At 39.7% G+C, this 18,491-nt stretch overlaps 2 protein-coding genes across 3 annotated transcripts in view; both read left to right on the forward strand.

Moving 5' to 3' along the window:
* The first annotated feature begins 4,704 nt into the window (after positions 1-4,704).
* Positions 4,705-18,491, forward strand: part of rpl29 (ribosomal protein L29) — a 47,211-nt gene continuing 33,424 nt past the window's right edge. The window contains exons 1-4 of the mRNA XM_079578884.1: positions 4,705-4,774; positions 5,152-5,205; positions 5,282-5,346; positions 7,102-7,206. Of these exons, the coding sequence (XP_079435010.1) occupies positions 5,169-5,205; positions 5,282-5,346; positions 7,102-7,203 (204 nt within the window). The 5' untranslated portion in view covers positions 4,705-4,774; positions 5,152-5,168 and the 3' untranslated portion in view covers positions 7,204-7,206. The remainder of the gene's footprint in view (positions 4,775-5,151; positions 5,206-5,281; positions 5,347-7,101; positions 7,207-18,491) is intronic.
* iars1 (isoleucyl-tRNA synthetase 1) overlaps positions 9,155-18,491 on the forward strand; it is a 90,015-nt gene continuing 80,678 nt past the window's right edge. For both annotated transcript variants that reach the window (XM_079578848.1, XM_079578847.1), the window contains exons 1-8: positions 9,155-9,206; positions 9,809-9,932; positions 10,033-10,189; positions 10,488-10,607; positions 10,693-10,775; positions 11,135-11,252; positions 11,414-11,561; positions 18,154-18,241. In XM_079578848.1, the coding sequence (XP_079434974.1) occupies positions 9,814-9,932; positions 10,033-10,189; positions 10,488-10,607; positions 10,693-10,775; positions 11,135-11,252; positions 11,414-11,561; positions 18,154-18,241 (833 nt within the window). In that variant the 5' untranslated portion in view covers positions 9,155-9,206; positions 9,809-9,813. The remainder of the gene's footprint in view (positions 9,207-9,808; positions 9,933-10,032; positions 10,190-10,487; positions 10,608-10,692; positions 10,776-11,134; positions 11,253-11,413; positions 11,562-18,153; positions 18,242-18,491) is intronic.

Raw genomic sequence — 18,491 nt, forward strand, 5'->3', positions numbered from 1 at the left:
TGCCTTGGTTCCCAGTTAACCATAGCTTTATTAATTATTTAACCCTAACATGACCAAACTATGAGTGAGTAATAACATAAAACTCTCCTTGCCTGAAAAAAACATGAGTCTGCGTGTACCTTGTTACAACACTGATGCATCATATGTGCACACATGTTTCCCGTGCATGTTGCTGAGAGCAGTGGGAGCTGTGGAGAGGAGGCTTGATCACACGAGCGTCTAAATATAGGATCCTGCACGATTTTTTTCTGCCTGAGCAGGATTCACCCAACCTCAGCTCTCTGCCGCAAGAGCCAATGGTAGCTCGAGAAGGGGCTGGAGAAAACACCTAGAGATGCAGATTCACTTTTTGTCACGTTTAATCCCAAATAAAAGCGAAATACTGGTGTCGAACCTACACAGCAATTCGCCAGCATGTTCAGACATTTTGCATTGATAAAGAATTCAACATTAATGAAGTCCCAGTGCCACAATACCCTAGATCTATGTGGACCAGTGGTTCCCAACCTGGGGGGTTACAGGGGTTCCCTAAAGCATTGCCTGGTCAGAAGGTCAGGCCATAAGAGATCAGATTTGAGCAAATTAAATGGCAAACATGATTGCATGTGTCTGAGCAAAGGCTTAAGGGAAAACACTTCATTTCAGCGCAAGGAGTGCTTCAAGGAAAATAGGTTAGGAACCACTGGCCGAGGTCCTAAAGCAGAGGCCATAAATGACATTTACGACAATGACACAGCTCTTTAAACACATTCAACTATGTATCATTACACAGGATTACTTTCTGCTTGCACTTAAGTGTCACTTTAATAAATATAGCCATTATTGGGCAAGAACTGGGAGTGACTTCATGCATGACCAAAGGCAGGATACAAACGATGGTTCTCAGACTTTGGTCCAGATGCCACTGTTGATACATGAACTGCTTTGGTACCTGGGGTCATCAGCAGGTCTGGACTTTGTTTTTAGTCCTGTTATACCTGGTTGGTTAGAGTGTCATTTTCTTTAGTGGTGCAGTGCTTGTTGTAAAAGTAATGGAGTCTTAATGAAGGCTGCAGAACATGTGCACTTTATGTATGGCTAATAACTGAATTGTTCTGTTTGAAATGGAAAAGTAAATGTAAGTGTCAATGTGTAGTGCTCATTTTCATGTCAGACTACATGCACGAGAGAGGCTTCTATTGATTTTTATTAGGTTTACGATGATTGAAAGGATTATAATTACATCAGCTGCACATCACATTAATGCAGTTTATTGTTTTGCTTGTACCACCTACTCCGTCTACAGTAAACTGCATTAATATTTATATGTGGATCCATAATTTTGCTGTAGATTCACATTAGCATATATTAGCATATACAAACAACACAACTGAGCCTGCTGTAATGAAAGCTATACTTTTATTACGGCTGAGTGAAGGGAAATACCAGACCTCGTGAATGAAGAAGCCGACTTTGGGAAACAGACATTGTAGACATTCAAAGGAATAGGCCACCGTTTTTAAATACTTATCTTAGCATAGACGAGTTGATATGTAGCTGTCTGGTCTTTACGCGTGCCCTCAGTCACGTACACAGAGCACAGACGGAAAAGGGGAACTATATTGCAATATTGGCTTAGTAATATTACTACACCTACACTATGCAATATAGTTCCCCTTTTATCTGTTTAGAAAATCAACATGTTTCATTTTGTGTGACTATGCTTGGATTGTGTAAAGGCTTATGCAACCATATTTATGTATATGTGGAAAATGTGGAAGAGCTTGGTCGCTTCTATCTTCACTCCTGTTTGGATCCATAGAAAAGAGGAGAGGCTAAACACTAACGCCATCTGTGCTCTGTTTATATGACTGAGGGCACACGTAAAGATCAAACAGCTACATATCAACTCGTCTAAGCTAAGGTAAGAACATATCTCAGTATTTAAAAACGGCGGCCTATTCCTTTAAGAGATATTTTCTGATTTAGAGAGTTTGATTGTATTAATTTGTTCTAAAGTGCACACATATTTGTGCCTATGAACGAAAACCTCAATTTGCTAGTTGATTATCGCTAACAAATGACTTTTCTTTTGGCAATAATAAAGTATTCAACTGAATTGAAGTCAGGTTTAATGTAAAACTATTTTGAATCAAAGCTACATTTTTAAAGGGACTATACGGAGTTTAAGCATGTTAAAATTCGGTATTTTCCTCCCCACATGTTCCAGATCTGTTCACCACAACTGCCTCTAAAATCCTGCACTGTCACTCAAAAAGGTGTTAATTCGGGTCCGAAGTGCCGTCATGCACGAGCTTAATATAGAAGCTGCAGTTACGTGTACGACCTGAGGTGGCAGTAGTGAGTATAAAATGACCAACTTGCATCTAGCTCCTAATAGATAATGTATACAGAGCAGTGTCTCAGTTGTACAATTTATTGTGTCCATTCAGTTTCCCCCTTCAACAGAACAAGTCTAATCCGTCTTGGTGTGCAAGCAAGATCCTGGCTCAACGTTTAACGGGCTTAAAGCTTCCCTATGTGCTGCACTACACGGTGTCCATGGTTGCTAAAGCTGGGTCAGATGCAGAAGGATAACTTTTCCTAATCGTGCAATAGAATATGTCTTGTTGTGTTCTCAAAATCTAGATGCAAGTTTTATGAATTATAATTTAAAAGCAACACTTCAATTCAGGCCAAAGAGCTCAACAGAATAAAGTCTGGAACCAAGCGAAGAACACCCAGAACAGTTTGTGCCTAAGAGGATTTTTCAACATAAAGAAAGACAATGTGTATAGTTTCTCCTGTCTACATTTACATAAATGTTTGCAAATGTATATGTAATAACAATATTATTGGATCATTGCTTGTTTATGGCTTGCTAAATGTTAAAACTGTCATCTTCAATCTCAACCAATAAGACTGTCTAGCACATTTTCATCTCTTTCAGTCAAATTTGGCAGAGAACTAAAGGTAAGACATTGCATAATCACAGCTTTTAGAAAAAAAAAATGGTTCTATCTGTCACTTCTGCAAATGTCCATTATCCGTTTTACTGGTTTGGACAAGCGGCATTGATTGTAATGGCACCTCATTATGTAGGGGTCCTTTGCAGCAGATAAGGCTATTAAAAACAATTACTCGCAAACATTGGCAATGATTTTTGAATCTGCCTTAATCATTGTAAGAGGAGACACTGCCATCACACAAGCGTAAGATAGTCCCACGGTGAGGAATTAGCCGGTGTAATTGAAGTAATTGGACAAATGGTGCAAAGACAAGGCTGACACAATAGGGAATCATTATACGCTGGTATAATAGCCGGTCATAGAGATCATGGCGAGGTCAAATTACATACGGGCGCAAGGAGGAAGCAGAAATGAGAAATGTAATAGCTGCTCCCACTGTGCCAGACTGATGGCTTGGGGTGTTGTTGTTATCATAAGAATATCCTATTGCACAGATAAGATTTGTATTAGTTTGTAGGCTGTAGACTGGAGCGAAAAGTAAGGATGTGTTCGCAAGATAACTCAAGTTTGGTCTGCCAAAGTATTAAAAAAAAAAAAGTTCTTTATGCACTGCTGAAGCATGTTTAGGGATCACCAAAACTTCTTTAACAGAAAAAAAGAAAAAGATACTATAATAATAAGATGGGTCTACTATAAACAGAAATAGATAAGTAGTAGTCTATTATTTTGGTTTAACATGGAAAACAATGCATAAAGTCAGTGTTATTGCCGATGCCATTAGACAATAGCAATTTAAACGTGATATACTGTAACCACAGGGCTCAAGAGTGGACCCAATTGGTCATAATTAAGACAAAATTTTCATGCGTGAGACTAAATATTTCTCCTTGGTTGCACTGCCCTTCACCGGTTATGATTTACATGCATGTAATTCAATAATAATTTGTTTTCTTTATACATTTATTTTAAACCAGTGAATTATTTAAACCTTCCTTAATTTAAAAGACTATTGTCAAGCATGTATCTTTATGTAAAATGTAGTTTATAGAAGATGAACTGAAAGAGTTTATAAATAGCCTAATATGTGTATAATTTGAGTATTGACACTGAATCCTGTCTTTAGGATGTCTTTCTGAGTGATTTGCTTAAATTATGAAACCAAAATGTTGCCACTCACAAGCCCTCGTCAAACAAACACTGGTGTGCACATCTAATGCAAAGAAGATTTTACTCCTTCACATTAAGATTCTGAGGTTTTTAGTGGAGTGTTCAACATGTATGACTGTGGAGGATGGATTGATCAGGCAAATTGCTAGATATTCAATATTGTGAAGCATTGGCACTGAATCCTGTTTGTAGGTAACTTTCAGATGTTTCCTATGTGGTGTGCTTAAATTAAGCCATGTCCTAGTGCGCCTATTCGGGTAGCATATATTCCAAATTATTGTTAAAAATATACTTGCTACTTTGTATACTTTTCTAGAGCAAAAATTCAGTGGCCTAGCCTACATTAATAATTTAACTGAGGAACTTTTACTTTTAATGTTGTAACGTTGACCATAAGACGTAGCCTATACGTTATCTATAGGCCTACTTATACTCATAAAACCTAATGAAATCAAGTAGCCAACTTTCAAACTATATGTTCACAAATACATGAACTAACAGTGACATCTTGTGTCCGATTTTACTCAAAATAAAATAATGAATCACCAAGAGGAGGCGCTGAAGCAAAATCAGAGATGTTTCTTTTCCTCTAAATCCTCTTAAGCTCTTCCGGTGCTCTGTGCTCCCTCTTCCGGTTGACGTCTGTACGTGTGTGGCAGGTATATTTCAGAGCTTCGGCTAGTGATATTTGTAATCTTCACCAATCCGTTGGCTATAAACATACATAGTTTAACTGGTGCACATATGTTAATACAGACAAGTCCTCGCTACATTATCAGTACAATATGATTCGCGAATAAAGCTTTTGAGACCCTAAAATGTGTTTTACTTTAGGCTAACGCAGCGGTTTAAGTTTCTCTCCTGTTACTTGCTCTCTCCTGCTCATTCAATGTTTTCTTGCAAAACTTCGACTTGGTGTTGGATTGCTCGACAATCCTTTTCGTTTCTCTGCACTATTTAGCTGAAACATAGGCAAGCGGACGCACATCCGGAGCTACGAAGCGATGCTAACTATGTTTTTGTGACCATTTTTCAGATTAACCAGTCTCTATAATGGCAAAGTCAAAGAATCACACGTTTCACAACCAGGGTAAGTACAACAGTCATTTCACCTGCAATATTGAACCTGGCCATGTTTCCTGAACGTGTGTTTGTTCCCGCTACAGCCCGTAAACACCACAGAAATGGGATCAAGAAGCCCAGTTCTCAGCGCTACGAGTCTCTGAAGGGGGTATGTATTTGATAAAGAAGCTGTATATGGTCTACTTGGTACTTCCTGCATCTTGTTTCTATGTAAAAGGGCATTTTACTCATTAGCTGGTTATTGCATATTGTCATTGTAAAGATAGTCAATTTTCCTCCGCAGGGTTAATAGTTTAATACGTTGTGGACTTTTGCTTGGGGAGAAGTGAAATTCGACATAGAAAGGCCTTGTTAGCAGATTTCTCAGTGGGCACACATTTGCTTTGCAAAATTGCATCTTGAAGTCTTAAGCCAATTGCCCGCCTACACTGTCACTTATATTGGTTCATTTATTTGAATGGGACAATGCATATTGATGAACAGACAAACCAGTGCTGTAAATATGCCGGGTGTAATTCAGTGCTAATTTCCAGCCACAATCCCATGGGGTAAAAATGTACCTCCAACACAGAACATACGAGTATGACAAAACATGCATGACAGTACAGTACAAAATGTGCACAGTTTAACATCCAAAAACATGCGCTTATTGCACATACAAAATGTCCATTACACTATGGGAATGTTTGACTGTAAATTCAGTTTGATTTTCTTTAATACTTTCAATCCTCTGCAGACAAGTGTTAAATGGTGTTGCTGGAAGTTGCCATTTTCATGTCATGTGTTGCCTGTCGAACCCAATCAGCACATGATTGACATGGCATAGTGTGGTTGCGTCCCATATTGTGACTCAGTATGGTTGTAACAGCTACTCTCCCTTTATACAATTCAAATATAAAGTTCATAAATAATTACAATGCATGTTGAGCTAACATGTCACAAATTCCTTTGAACAAAACATCGGACCCTTATCGGGTCCTGCAAATACCTAGAAAGCTTATACACTTTTCAAAAATGTCTCAAAAGTAGCATTTGCTGAAGCTTTGGTGGGAGATGGTGGCAGTCTGTTCCACTTCAAGAGTTTGGGAAAATCCACTGTTAGAGGCCATAGAGATCTGCCGTGTTAGTCTATGGAAAATGTATGCAAACAGCCACTAACATAAGCTAAAAATATTCCAAAAAGTGGATTAAAAAGCTGTGAAACTGTTAGCTGTGGAGTAACTGCTGTATACATCTAACGCACTGTAAGTGTCCAAGTGTTGTGTGAACAATAGCTCCAGTATTTTACCTTTAAAAAATCTCAATTAGTTAATTGTTGCTGCAAATCCCATGATGCTTAGCGGTATGACATCTCAGTCCTGAACTTTGTTATAACTGAACATCAGACTCTAATTTTCAAGAGATGCGCATGAAGATCAGCGGAGCTCTGTCTCCAGTCAAATGAATAGCCCAGAGCCAGTCTTGCAGCTTTGTTCTGTGCAGTCTGAAGTTTAGTCTGGTGTTTTGTGACTGCACTGGACCGATCCACGCCCATGTATGGTGTTTCCCAATGGGCTGGATATAACAAGGATATGACCTTTCTTGGTGTTAACCTATCCTTTCAAACCCTTTGGGTTAGGTGGGATTTTGGCTTCATGCGGCAAGAAAAAAAACCTGTATTTGGACATTTTGTATGAATTTACCTAAAGCCATTTACAAGTAGTGACCAGGCAGCTGAGACTCTCCACAGTCAAATAATAAAGCAGACTTACCACGTATTTGGCTCTATTGCTGTGCTGCTGTCATAATGAAATGCTATCTGCTTACCCTCGATTACCTATCATGCTAGAGGCCAATCAGCTCATTTTTTTTTCTCTTGTCATGTGTTGAAACTGAACGTTTACCCATTTTGTCCTGTTTACAGGTGGATCCTAAGTTCCTGCGGAACATGCGTTTTGCCAAGAAGCATAACAAGAAGGGCATGAAGGTGGCTCAGAGGAAGGAGCCCGCTGTCGCCCCGAAATAAACTGTTCTTCACCCCTGTGTTAATAAACTTATGCTTTGTTAACAAATGTTTTGTTTGTTTGATATTTTGATCTGGTCCTGATTGTTTTTTGTTTACAAACAATTAGAGTGAACATTGCTATTAATTCAATTAATTCTCAATTGATTAAACTCCAAATGCTAATCAGCATAATGGTTCCAGATAAAGGTTTTATCAGGTGCACTGCATGCAGTCTTCAAGGTTTTATCAGATGCACTGCATGCAGTCTTCTACTAATGTCTGCATTCTCCGTATACTTAAATACATATTTAATAAATAAAATGTGCATGAATTTTACAAAAAAATATCTTTATGGAAAAATGTATGCAGTATTTTGTTAGGCAGAATTGCCTTAAAGAACCAGGACCTTCAGCTGCTCTGGGGCGGTTTGCAGCAGAGTGTGTAGCGGCCGGGATGAGGATCAGCACCTCCAAATCCGAGGCCATGGTTCTCCACCGGAAAAAGGTGGCTTCCCCTCTTCAGGTCGGTGGGGAGTCCTTGCCTCAAGTGGAGGAGTTCAAGTATCTCGGGGTCTTGTTCACGAGTGAGGGACGGAAGGAGCGTGAGATGGACAGACGGATCGGTGCGGCGTCAGCAGTGATGCGGTCGCTGTATCGGTCTGTCGTGGTGAAGAGGGAGCTGAGTCGGGGCAAAGCTCTCGATTTACCGATCGATCTACGTTCCCACCCTCACCTATGGTCATGAGATTTGGGTCATGACCGAAAGGACAAGATCGCGAATACAAGCGGCCGAAATGAGTTTCCTTCGCAGGGTGGCTGGGCGCACCCTTCGAGATCGGGTGAGGAGCTCAGCTACCCGGGAGGAGCTCGGAGTAGAGTCGCTGCTCCTTCACGTCGAAAGGAGCCAGCTGAGGTGGCTCGGGCATCTGTTCCGGATGCCTCCTGGTCGCCTCCCACGGGAGGTGTTCCAGGCATGTCCTAGTGGGACAAGGCCTCGTGGAAGACCCAGGACACGGTGGTGGGACTATGTCTCCGAGCTGGCCTGGTGTCGCCTCGGGGTCCCCCCAGAACAGCTGGAGGAGGTGTGTGTGGATCGGGAAGTTTGGGCATCTCTGCTGAGACTGCTGCCCCCGCGACCCGGCCCCGGATAAAGCGGAAGAAAATGGATGGATGGATGGAGAATTGCCTTAAATGAGGCATGCTAAAATATAGGAGTCGCCATTCTCTGTACTTCCTATGACATGAAATAGGTTTAATCAGAATTGTGCAAACTGAACCAACTAAGCTGGTCAGTTTTTGTAGTTCTGACCTAGCCTTGTTCAGATATATGATTTTTTTCTTTTTTAAATAAATGAAACGCCTTCACTACTTGCGCTGTCTTTATGAGTACATTTTCAAGAATGCTGCGTGAAAAATGCTTATTGAGTTGTCTATAATCAATGATCACAATTGATCTTTCTGTGAGCCACTCAAGTCTGCACAACTACAGTAACATTAGAAAATGAACTCTCGATCTTTAAAAGGACACTGCGTAACATTTTGGACTATACTGTTATCAGTGCACAACATGCTCCTATTGACCAGCTCAATACATGGAATGCTCTAACTGCAGAGAATAATCAAAGAATGGTTTTGGATGAGGATCTAACCTATTTTAATATCAAATTCTACTGACTTTAATCACATCTCCATGGAGACGAGCTGGAGACGTACCCACTCCCGGTAAAGATACAGTCATGTCTTTGGAGAGCTGAGCCACTCACAGCAAAAACACATGTTTGTTCATTTATGAGGTGTTTTTCCAATGATGAAATGATCTATCATAAAATAAATGCTAGTATTTCAATTTTATTTATAAGTGAAAATCCTACGCAGTGTGGCTTTAAAGATCGATGTCTTGATCTTGACAAATTAAAATCATGCACTGATTTTTATTTTTACGCCTAAAAAGCGTAAAGTACGTGATTGCGTCACTTCCGCCAACGCTGACTGCAGTTTGCATCATTCCTGTGCAGTCGGCAACATGTGAGTACTTCCATTGAAACTAAAGAGCGAATTTGAACAGATTACAGTTATCACACCTAACCTGACGTTAGTTCACCACTGCAGGAAAACTCGCGCTAACTTGTAAAGTCTCTGCACTCACCGAGGTTTGGGTATGATTGTGTTATTACACCTGGTTAGCTTGAGCTGCTAACAACAGCTGCCGGGTCAGTGCTGAGTGTGAAGTAGTGCATCTGAACTTCAGTGCATTTTATGGAAGTAACTTTCGAATCATGTGGATGACACACTCACACAGACAGATTTGTTGTGTTGACTTGACCTTTATAGTTTTTCAATAGAAATGTCAGGTTATACTGCTCATCCCGTTCGGTCTTTCCCGACTCCTAACCATGTAGAAGATGTGTCCTGCTTGTTGAAAGTTTATGTAATTAACTGACTAATTAACTTTATGTAATTGTGTTTCATACAAAAACCAGAGCAGAATGCATACAAGTTCATACCGGATGCATAAACCGTCCTTACTGTCTGGAGTTTGATTATCATTGGTTGCTGTGTCACCCTCCCCTTCTTTGTAATAGATTTCATACCGCACAGCATGTCTAATCTGCACTATTTACACGCAGAGGCCATGGTGGAACCAGTTCCTGAGACGATCAGTTTTACCTCTGAGGAGGAAAAGATCCTGCAGTTTTGGAAGGACAAAGACTGTTTCTATGAGTGTCTTAAACAGTCCAAGAACAGACCTAGGTAAATATCTCACCTGTCAGGGAAGAGAAGACATTAGTCAAGCTTTGTTGAGTGGACTTGTAATGACCCATGTTGTTGTTGTTGTTGTTGTTGTTTACAGATATACCTTCTATGATGGTCCTCCTTTTGCGACTGGCCTGCCTCACTATGGCCACATTTTGGCTGGAACCATCAAAGACATTGTGACCAGGTTCGCTCATCAAAGCGGCTTCCACGTGGACCGCCGCTTTGGCTGGGACTGTCATGGCCTGCCAGTGGTAAATATTACTGTGGCGAAATGTTATGATGGAGGAAATCATTCTTCTAAACCAGCCGAAACAATTGTTTTTCATTTCTTTTTTAAACAATGTAAACCAGCTGTAAAAGTCCATACAGTTTCAGCAACAAGTAATTTCAGCACTTAAATTGTCTCCACTACAAAGCTATATTCTGTCACAAATGAATTACCAGTGCAAAGGTGTCCAAAGGAATAGATCATAATGTGTCCTTTGAAATAGTTCACAGTTAATATTTTGACATATAATAATGAAAAGCATCTTTGTTATGGACTTGTAGGAGTATGAGATTGATAAGACTCTGGGAATCAAAGGGCCTGAAGATGTGGCCAAAATGGGAATTGCTGAATACAACAAACAGTGCAGAAACATCGTCATGAGATATTCCAACGAATGGGAGGTAAGGGCTTCAAATGTTTATCAATGTAAATGAAATATGAGAGTCGTTTTAGATATAATATTAATATCGTTTGATTTATGTTTAGACGTCAGTGAAAAGAATGGGCAGATGGATTGACTTCAAGAATGATTACAAGACCTTGTACCCATGGTTCATGGAGACCGTATGGTGAGACTGTGGTTTTTACTTCGATTTTTGCAACCAAAATGGTTTTATGTGAGGTTTGTTTGGAGACCATTATTATAATACTTCACGGTTTTAAAGCAATTACAGATAACATTGTAGTTATATTAGCTGTTTCGCCTTGCATTATATTTATAGGTAGTCGTGATAAAGTAATTCAGACATTTGCGAGATGTAATTCAGGTTAATTACATTTCTTGTCATACATTTGTCGCACTTTCCTCAATAATGTTATTAATAATGACCAAAAGTATTGTTGTTAGGGTTCTTGCTCAGAGTCTATCTGATATTAGAAGTCTAAAAATGAAAAATGTCTTGTTAAATTTGACTGTGCCCCCCCTCAGGTGGGTGTTCAAGCAGCTGTATGACAAGGGTCTGGTTTATCGAGGGGTCAAAGTCATGCCCTTCTCCACGGCCTGCAACACCCCTCTGTCCAACTTCGAGGCTAATCAAAACTATAAGGTTTGTTACTCTGAACCAATGTGCTCACTCTCATTGTAATCTGCTATTATACCTTATGTTACCTCAACATTTGAAAAAATGTAAAAGAAAACAACAACAGAACAGAACTACTAAATGAACCCAAAGGAAGCATGATTTTGATTATTTTGAATCCTCCCTAGGATGTCCAAGACCCCTCTGTGATTGTGAACTTCCCTCTTCTGGAGAATGAGGGGGTTTCTCTGATCGCTTGGACGACCACTCCCTGGACCCTCCCCAGTAACTTGGCGCTCTGTGTCAACCCGGAGTACCTTTACGTCAAGGTCAAAGGTAAGAGCAAAGAAAAGAGTCTAGTACGTTTTGTGATAAAACACAACTTATTCTGTGTGAACATGCATATGATGTGCATCAAAAGGTTAAGGTTAGGTAAAATTCACATTTTCCATGGTTGGAGCTTAACAAGGTTCCAAGTAGAACTTCAATATTTAAGAAGAAGAAATAGGAGTAAAAATGGAGTAAACCCTATATTAAAAACATCAATGAAACTGAAAAGGCTGTTTTTGCAGCTGATCAAAAGTTTAGGACCCCATGCCTTTAAAAGGCCAAAATGGACAAAAATGTGGATGCAGTGTCATTTTCTGTCAGGTATTCACACTGTCATATCGTCGTGATGGCAAAGGCAAATAAACGTTCATGTTTTGTACGTGGTTGAGTTGTTGAGCTGCATAAGCAGGGCCTCTCGCAGAGCGCCATCGCTGCTGAGGCGGGACGCAGTAAGACAGTCATTTTGAATTTCTTAAAAGATCCTGAGGGTTATGGAACAAAGAAATGTCTCCAGCACTGAGCTGGAGAATCCGGTTAGCTGTCCGTGAAGACACTGGATGATCCTCGACCCAACTGAAGTCCGTTATTGGTGCTGACAGTCTTAAAACTCTTGATTGGGACTGTGATGTCCAAAAAGAAAAATCTGCTCTAATTGTGGCTTATTTTCTCTGTAAAATGGTCACTTCTTTCATGGTCACAGTGTGGTCAGTGTCTCCATCTCAACTTCAAGGTTTTGAGTTTAATCCTTAAGCCTTTTCAAATTCATGTCAATGTTAAATGTATTTATAAAGCACATCTGCAGTTCTTTACCGTCCACAGCTACAAAGTTTACAAACAGCTAAGTTAAAGATATTGATATAAGATTATGTAAAAGCAACGACAAGGTGAGGTGTGTTTTAGAAGGAATTTATAGTGCGCTTTTGACTGAGCTAATCTGAGCTAAAAGGCAGTGTTTCACACGCTAAAACCTATTTAGATTTTAGAAACTAGGTGTGTCTAACAGCTGTGACACTGGCGGTTTATGCCTTGGAATAAACCCAGTCTTAAAATGTCATTTTTCAAGAACAACTAGTTCAGTGAATGAGGCTGTGATAGATCGGTAATTTAACCACAACACACCCACTTTTATAAGCTCACATCTCACGCATGAATACTGTTCGCATATAGGACAACCCCAAAATTCCCTTTTGTATTGTTTGTTAAACTAATTCAAAAATATTTTGGGGACCCATAATAGTCTAGAGCCGCAACAAGTCGTTAATAAGTCGGCAATTATTCTTTGATTTGTCAAACATTTGCGCTTTCATGTTTTTTCCAAGTAAGGTATGCTACTTTTTTTTAAATTAAAAAATATACATTTCTTAAGTACAAAAAATACAATAAAGCAAACAAGTGTTAAACTACAAATTTGGATTCCATGGCCATAAGAAAATGGAAAATTCACTGTTTCTGAAATTGCTTGTCAGGTACTTCTTAAATTCCTCCATAGACCCAGGCTGAGTGACACAACCATAGTCCAGGATGTTAAGCATTTGTGCAGCCAAAACAAAGCACGACCTCCGCACTACACCCGCCACAGGCAGCGCCCCATCAGGCAACACATAGTTTGGTCGGCGCACATTGTAAGGTAGAACCTTTTGTGTGTGACGGTGTTGGTCCAAAGCTTTGGGTGAAAGCCCATGATGCATTTTATATGCAAAACATGACAGTGCAAAATGACGTCTTGTTTGCAGTGTGATCAAACCCAGCCTCTATAGTGCTCAAGTGCTATTTCTGCACGGTATGGCAGCTGAAGAATTATGCGCATACATCTCCGCTGTAGGCTTTCTAAAAAGTTCACCAATGTTTTTCCAATACCACATAGCAGCACTGAGCAGTACTCCAATCGAGATCTGATGTAGGCCTTGTATATGCGCAGCAGTAGTTCGGTTCTTCTCGGTGGCAGCTTACTTGAGAAAACCTTGATGCAGAAAAGAGATTTTCATCAAAATTTAACAATCAGTATATCTGCCTATTACTGTATCGGACTTTAATTGTGTCTAGTCAAGTATTAAAATAATCCATCAGTTTAGCAGCCCTGAAACGTATGTAATAACCAAGGTTGCTACATTATACATTTTTAGTCATTCATTTCTACTGATTGTATTTTCTTGTTAATCCTGTCTGACCTTGAGTCTATAAACAGCTCATACAGTATTTTTGTTCCCTATTCCCATGTTTTGTCTAAAACGGCCGTGAACTTTTCTAATGAGGTCATTTAAAAAAGTCCGTCCTCGTTGGGCCTCAGGAGACCTCTGCAGTGTTTTGGTGTTGCCCTCCCGCTGCATTTTTTTGGTCCCCTCTGAGAGAAGCTGGTGGGATTTGAGAGAATGACCTAGATTTCCTCCCAACTAATCACATCCCCGCTAGCTCCTGCAGGGGGCACTGTTGAAGCACGCCTTATCTAAAAGCTGGTGCTGCACTGAGGACCTCCTCAGAATACTAATGATTTTATTTTTTATTTTTTTCGATTTGCTTTCTCTCCTGAGTCCTCACTGCCTCTGGATTTATTGGTTATTCTGCTAAATGTCTGTCCTTTGTTAGCTACCTTTCTTGTCGCCTTCCTCTTTCCCGTTCCCATCGGCCACTACAGCACTTAAAAAGAGTCGGCACCACTCCATTAATATTAAAAAAGGGAATTGAAATAACAGTTTGACCTGTCACATGTGAATTGTTTTTGAGTGGCAGGTTGCATGAATTCAGAACCAATTTGTATGGAGGACCGTGGCTGCCAAAACTATAAATATATACATAAATAAATAAATAAATAAATAAATTTAAAAAAGATAAAATTTGCAAAGAAATGCGTGCAATTATGAGAATAAGTGCATTTATTTCTGTATTTATTTATTTATATATTTATTTATTTCTGTATTTCTGTATTTATATATTTATTTATTTATTTTTATATTTATTTATACATTTATTTCTGTATTTCTCTATTTATTTCTCTATTTCTGTATTTATTTTTGTATTTATTTATTTATTTATATATTTATTTATTTATCTATTTATTTATTTATTTCTCTATTTATTTATTTATTTTTGTATGTATTTATTTATTTCTCTATTTATTTATTTATTTCTCTATTTATTTTTTTATTTATGCATTTATTTATTTATTTCTGTATTTATTTATTTATTTCTGTATTTATTTATTTATTTCTGTATTTATTTATTTATTTCTGTATTTATTTATTTATTTATTTCTGTATTTCTCTTAATGAGATGCAAATCATGGGGTGGGTCGGGATGCCTCTGCTGTAAGCTCATTGGTCAATCTTTTTCCTTGCTCCAGAGCTTGTCCAGCATAGACGGCCATGTTGAGATCACTGTGTTCTCGCTATAGCCATGTCAGAACGAAAAAGAAAAAAAAAGCATTCTTCCATATGCAGCAATTGCATTGTGTGTGTGTTTTTTAAACAAATAAGTAAATTATCCTTTGCTCTGGGTCGCTGAACAGCCTCCATTTTGGAGTGGTGAACGGTTGCATGTTGGACCTCAAGCATAGCTAGTTGGGGACTGCTGTGCTATGTTCTAATGAGCTGAGAAGACTGGCGGACAGGAGAATCTGTAGTGTTGACTATATTATTTTCCGTTTGGATCAGTTACGTAAAGTCCCGTCGCCAGACGTCAGTCTTAAGGCGGCATTAGTAGCCTATTACAATAAAGAACATATTTTTCGGTATTCGCGTAGCCCTGGCGCACACTGATCATTACATTAAACTTAATCAACAGCAAATATGACCAGACCAACTACAGCTGTAACATCAGTCCTCGTGGCGGAAACGTCAGTAGGCCTACATGCGTTTCTCCGAGCTGAGCCTCCTCATCAACACATCCTTCTACTCAGACTTGAACTTATGAGTGAGGTCCTTTTCAAAAGCAGCTGAATGAGCTGGGCCTTGCGTCTGTGCAGAATACTGCGCCGATGCAACGAAAACACGTTTCTGAGCGTGGAAAACGACCGGACTCTGGGGCTGTAGAACGAGCGCCTGCACCCCCACACTCCCCCCACACACACCCCCACACTCGCGCCACCGTTTGTACCATGAATATGGCTCGGTCAGTGCTGTGGCCGCGTCCACTTGTCAGTCTCTCTCAGCCTTCACTAAAGCTCCAGTGTCTGAGTGTAAAACGCACACTTCGAACGCGGGGACTTTTCGGCGGACTTCAGCGCTTTGTAGTAAAACACACACGAGCACCTGTCACTGCCTTTGCCTCTCACGAGCATCGTGGACTCTCGGGGCGGAGGATGATCGTTGATGCCCCTCTATCATATCACCTATATTTTATTTTGTGCCCAGACAACACGGGAGCCGTGCGCAATTGCGCACGAGCGCAGCTTGGAAGGAACCGTGCCAGAGAAAGAGAGAGAGGGATGAAATGCCGCCTCCGTGCTAGAGGAGGAAATAGTTAGGCTACTTGTTGTGGAGTTTGGGCTGGTCTAATCGGGCAGAAAGCGCGAAAGTAACACTGTGCAATTGAGTGATCTTTGCCCAATTTGTAGTGGTTTGTAGTGGGCACACGCATCTTGACAGCATGGCGCTTCTCAGCGCACGCCTGTAATGTACATGTACGCACTTTGCGCGAGAGCTCGTCGCGTGCGGTGTATTAAACCGATTGAAAGCGCAAAGTAACACTTCGCACATGAGTGATACGTATCTTGGCCCGGTTTGTCGTGGTTATCCGGCCATCCTGCATGTTTTCTAGCGGTTATACCCGTCGCTATGGGCTGGCCATACGGGGCCATGCCCGCCCCCCCGACACAGATGTGGTGTAGTAGACTACGTGATACGCAGACATGCACCGTATAACCACGAGAAGGCCTGCAGAACTGCTGTATAACCACTACAAATTGGGCAAAGATCACTCATTTGCACAGTGTTACTTTCGCGCTTTCTGCCCGATTAGACCAGCCCAAACTCCACAACAAGTAACCTAACTATTTCCCCCTCACGGAGAGAGAGGACCGGCGGCATTTAATGCATGTAGGCCTACTGACGTTTCCGCCACGAGGACTGATGTTACAGCTGTGGTTGGTCTGGTCATATTTGCTGTTGATTAAGTTTAATGTAATGATCAGTGTGCGCCAGGGCTACGCGAATACCGAAAAATATGTTCTTTATTGTAATAGGCTACTAATGCCGCCTTAAGACTGACGTCTGGCGACGGGACTTTACGTAACTGATCCAAACGGAAAATAATATAGTCAACACTACAGATTCTCCTGTCCGCCAGTCTTCTCAGCTCATTAGAACATAGCACAGCAGTCCCCAACTAGCTATGCTTGAGGTCCAACATGCAACCGTTCACCACTCCAAAATGGAGGCTGTTCAGCGACCCAGAGCAAAGGATAATTTACTTATTTGTTTAAAAAACACACACACAATGCAATTGCTGCATATGGAAGAATGCTTTTTTTTTCTTTTTCGTTCTGACATGGCTATAGCGAGAACACAGTGATCTCAACATGGCCGTCTATGCTGGACAAGCTCTGGAGCAAGGAAAAAGATTGACCAATGAGCTTACAGCAGAGGCATCCCGACCCACCCCATGATTTGCATCTCATTAAGAGAAATACAGAAATAAATACAGAAATAAATACAGAAATAAATAAATAAATACAGAAATAAATAAATAAATACAGAAATAAATAAATAAATACAGAAATAAATAAATAAATACAGAAATAAATAAATAAATGCATAAATAAAAAAATAAATAGAGAAATAAATAAATAGAGAAATAAATAAATACATACAAAAATAAATAAATAAATAGAGAAATAAATAAATAAATAGATAAATAAATAAATATATAAATAAATAAATAAATACAAAAATAAATACAGAAATAGAGAAATAAATAGAGAAATACAGAAATAAATGTATAAATAAATACAAAAATAAATAAATATGTAAATAAATAAATAAATACAGAAATAAATAAATATATAAATAAATAAATACAGAAATAAATGCACTTATTCTCATAATTGCACGCATTTCTTTGCAAATTTTATCTTTTATAAATTTATTTATTTATTTATTTATTTATGTATATATTTATAGTTTTGGCAGCCACGGTCCTCCATAAATTTGGAGGCATTATGCTTAATATGTTTTCATAATGAGGTATAATCAAACAAAGATGGAGAGAACAGAACAGGCATAACTGTAGTCCGCCATTACTGCAACTTCTGTCCCACGAAAGCGGAAACACTGACTGACTTTTTTAACTCTAAAATAAAGTTGCAGCCTTACCTTAAAGGGGCTAGATGCAAGTTAGCCATTTTATACTCACTACTGCCACCTCAGGTCACACGTGTAACTGCAGCTTCTATATTAGGCTCGTGCATGACGGCACTTTGCACCCGAATTAACACCTTTTTGAGTTAGTGGCAGTGCAGGATTTTAGAGGCAGTTGTGGTGAACAGGTCTGGGCTCATTGTTGAAACTTGTAGGGGGAGTAAAACACTTAATTTAAAAATGTTTAAACTCTGTATAGTCCCTTTAAGCAAATTACTCAACACTATTCCCCCCCCCTCCCTCCCCAGATAATGCCACTGACAAGACCTACATCATGATGGAGGCCAGACTCGGCGCTTTATTTAAGGCAGAAAACGAATACACTCTTCTGGACAAGTGAGTACTCCTCTGATTATCCTCTGAGACGGGTTCATTGTAACTACTGTACACGTTGTTAGTGAAATGTCCGCATACCTACCTTAGTAAAATGGATGAAAATAAGCTGGTGTGCTAATTCCGGCCTATTTACATTGACTTTGAGGGAGTAGAACGGGGAGTTTATTCCATCAATGGATTTCTTCCTCCCTGATGGCTCTGGCATATTCCAAGATGACAATGCCAGGATTCATCAGGCTGACATAGTGAA

The sequence above is a fragment of the Gobius niger genome (genome assembly GCF_951799975.1).
Source record: "Gobius niger genome assembly, chromosome: 20".
In the NCBI taxonomy this organism is placed as follows: Eukaryota; Metazoa; Chordata; class Actinopteri; order Gobiiformes; family Gobiidae; genus Gobius; species Gobius niger.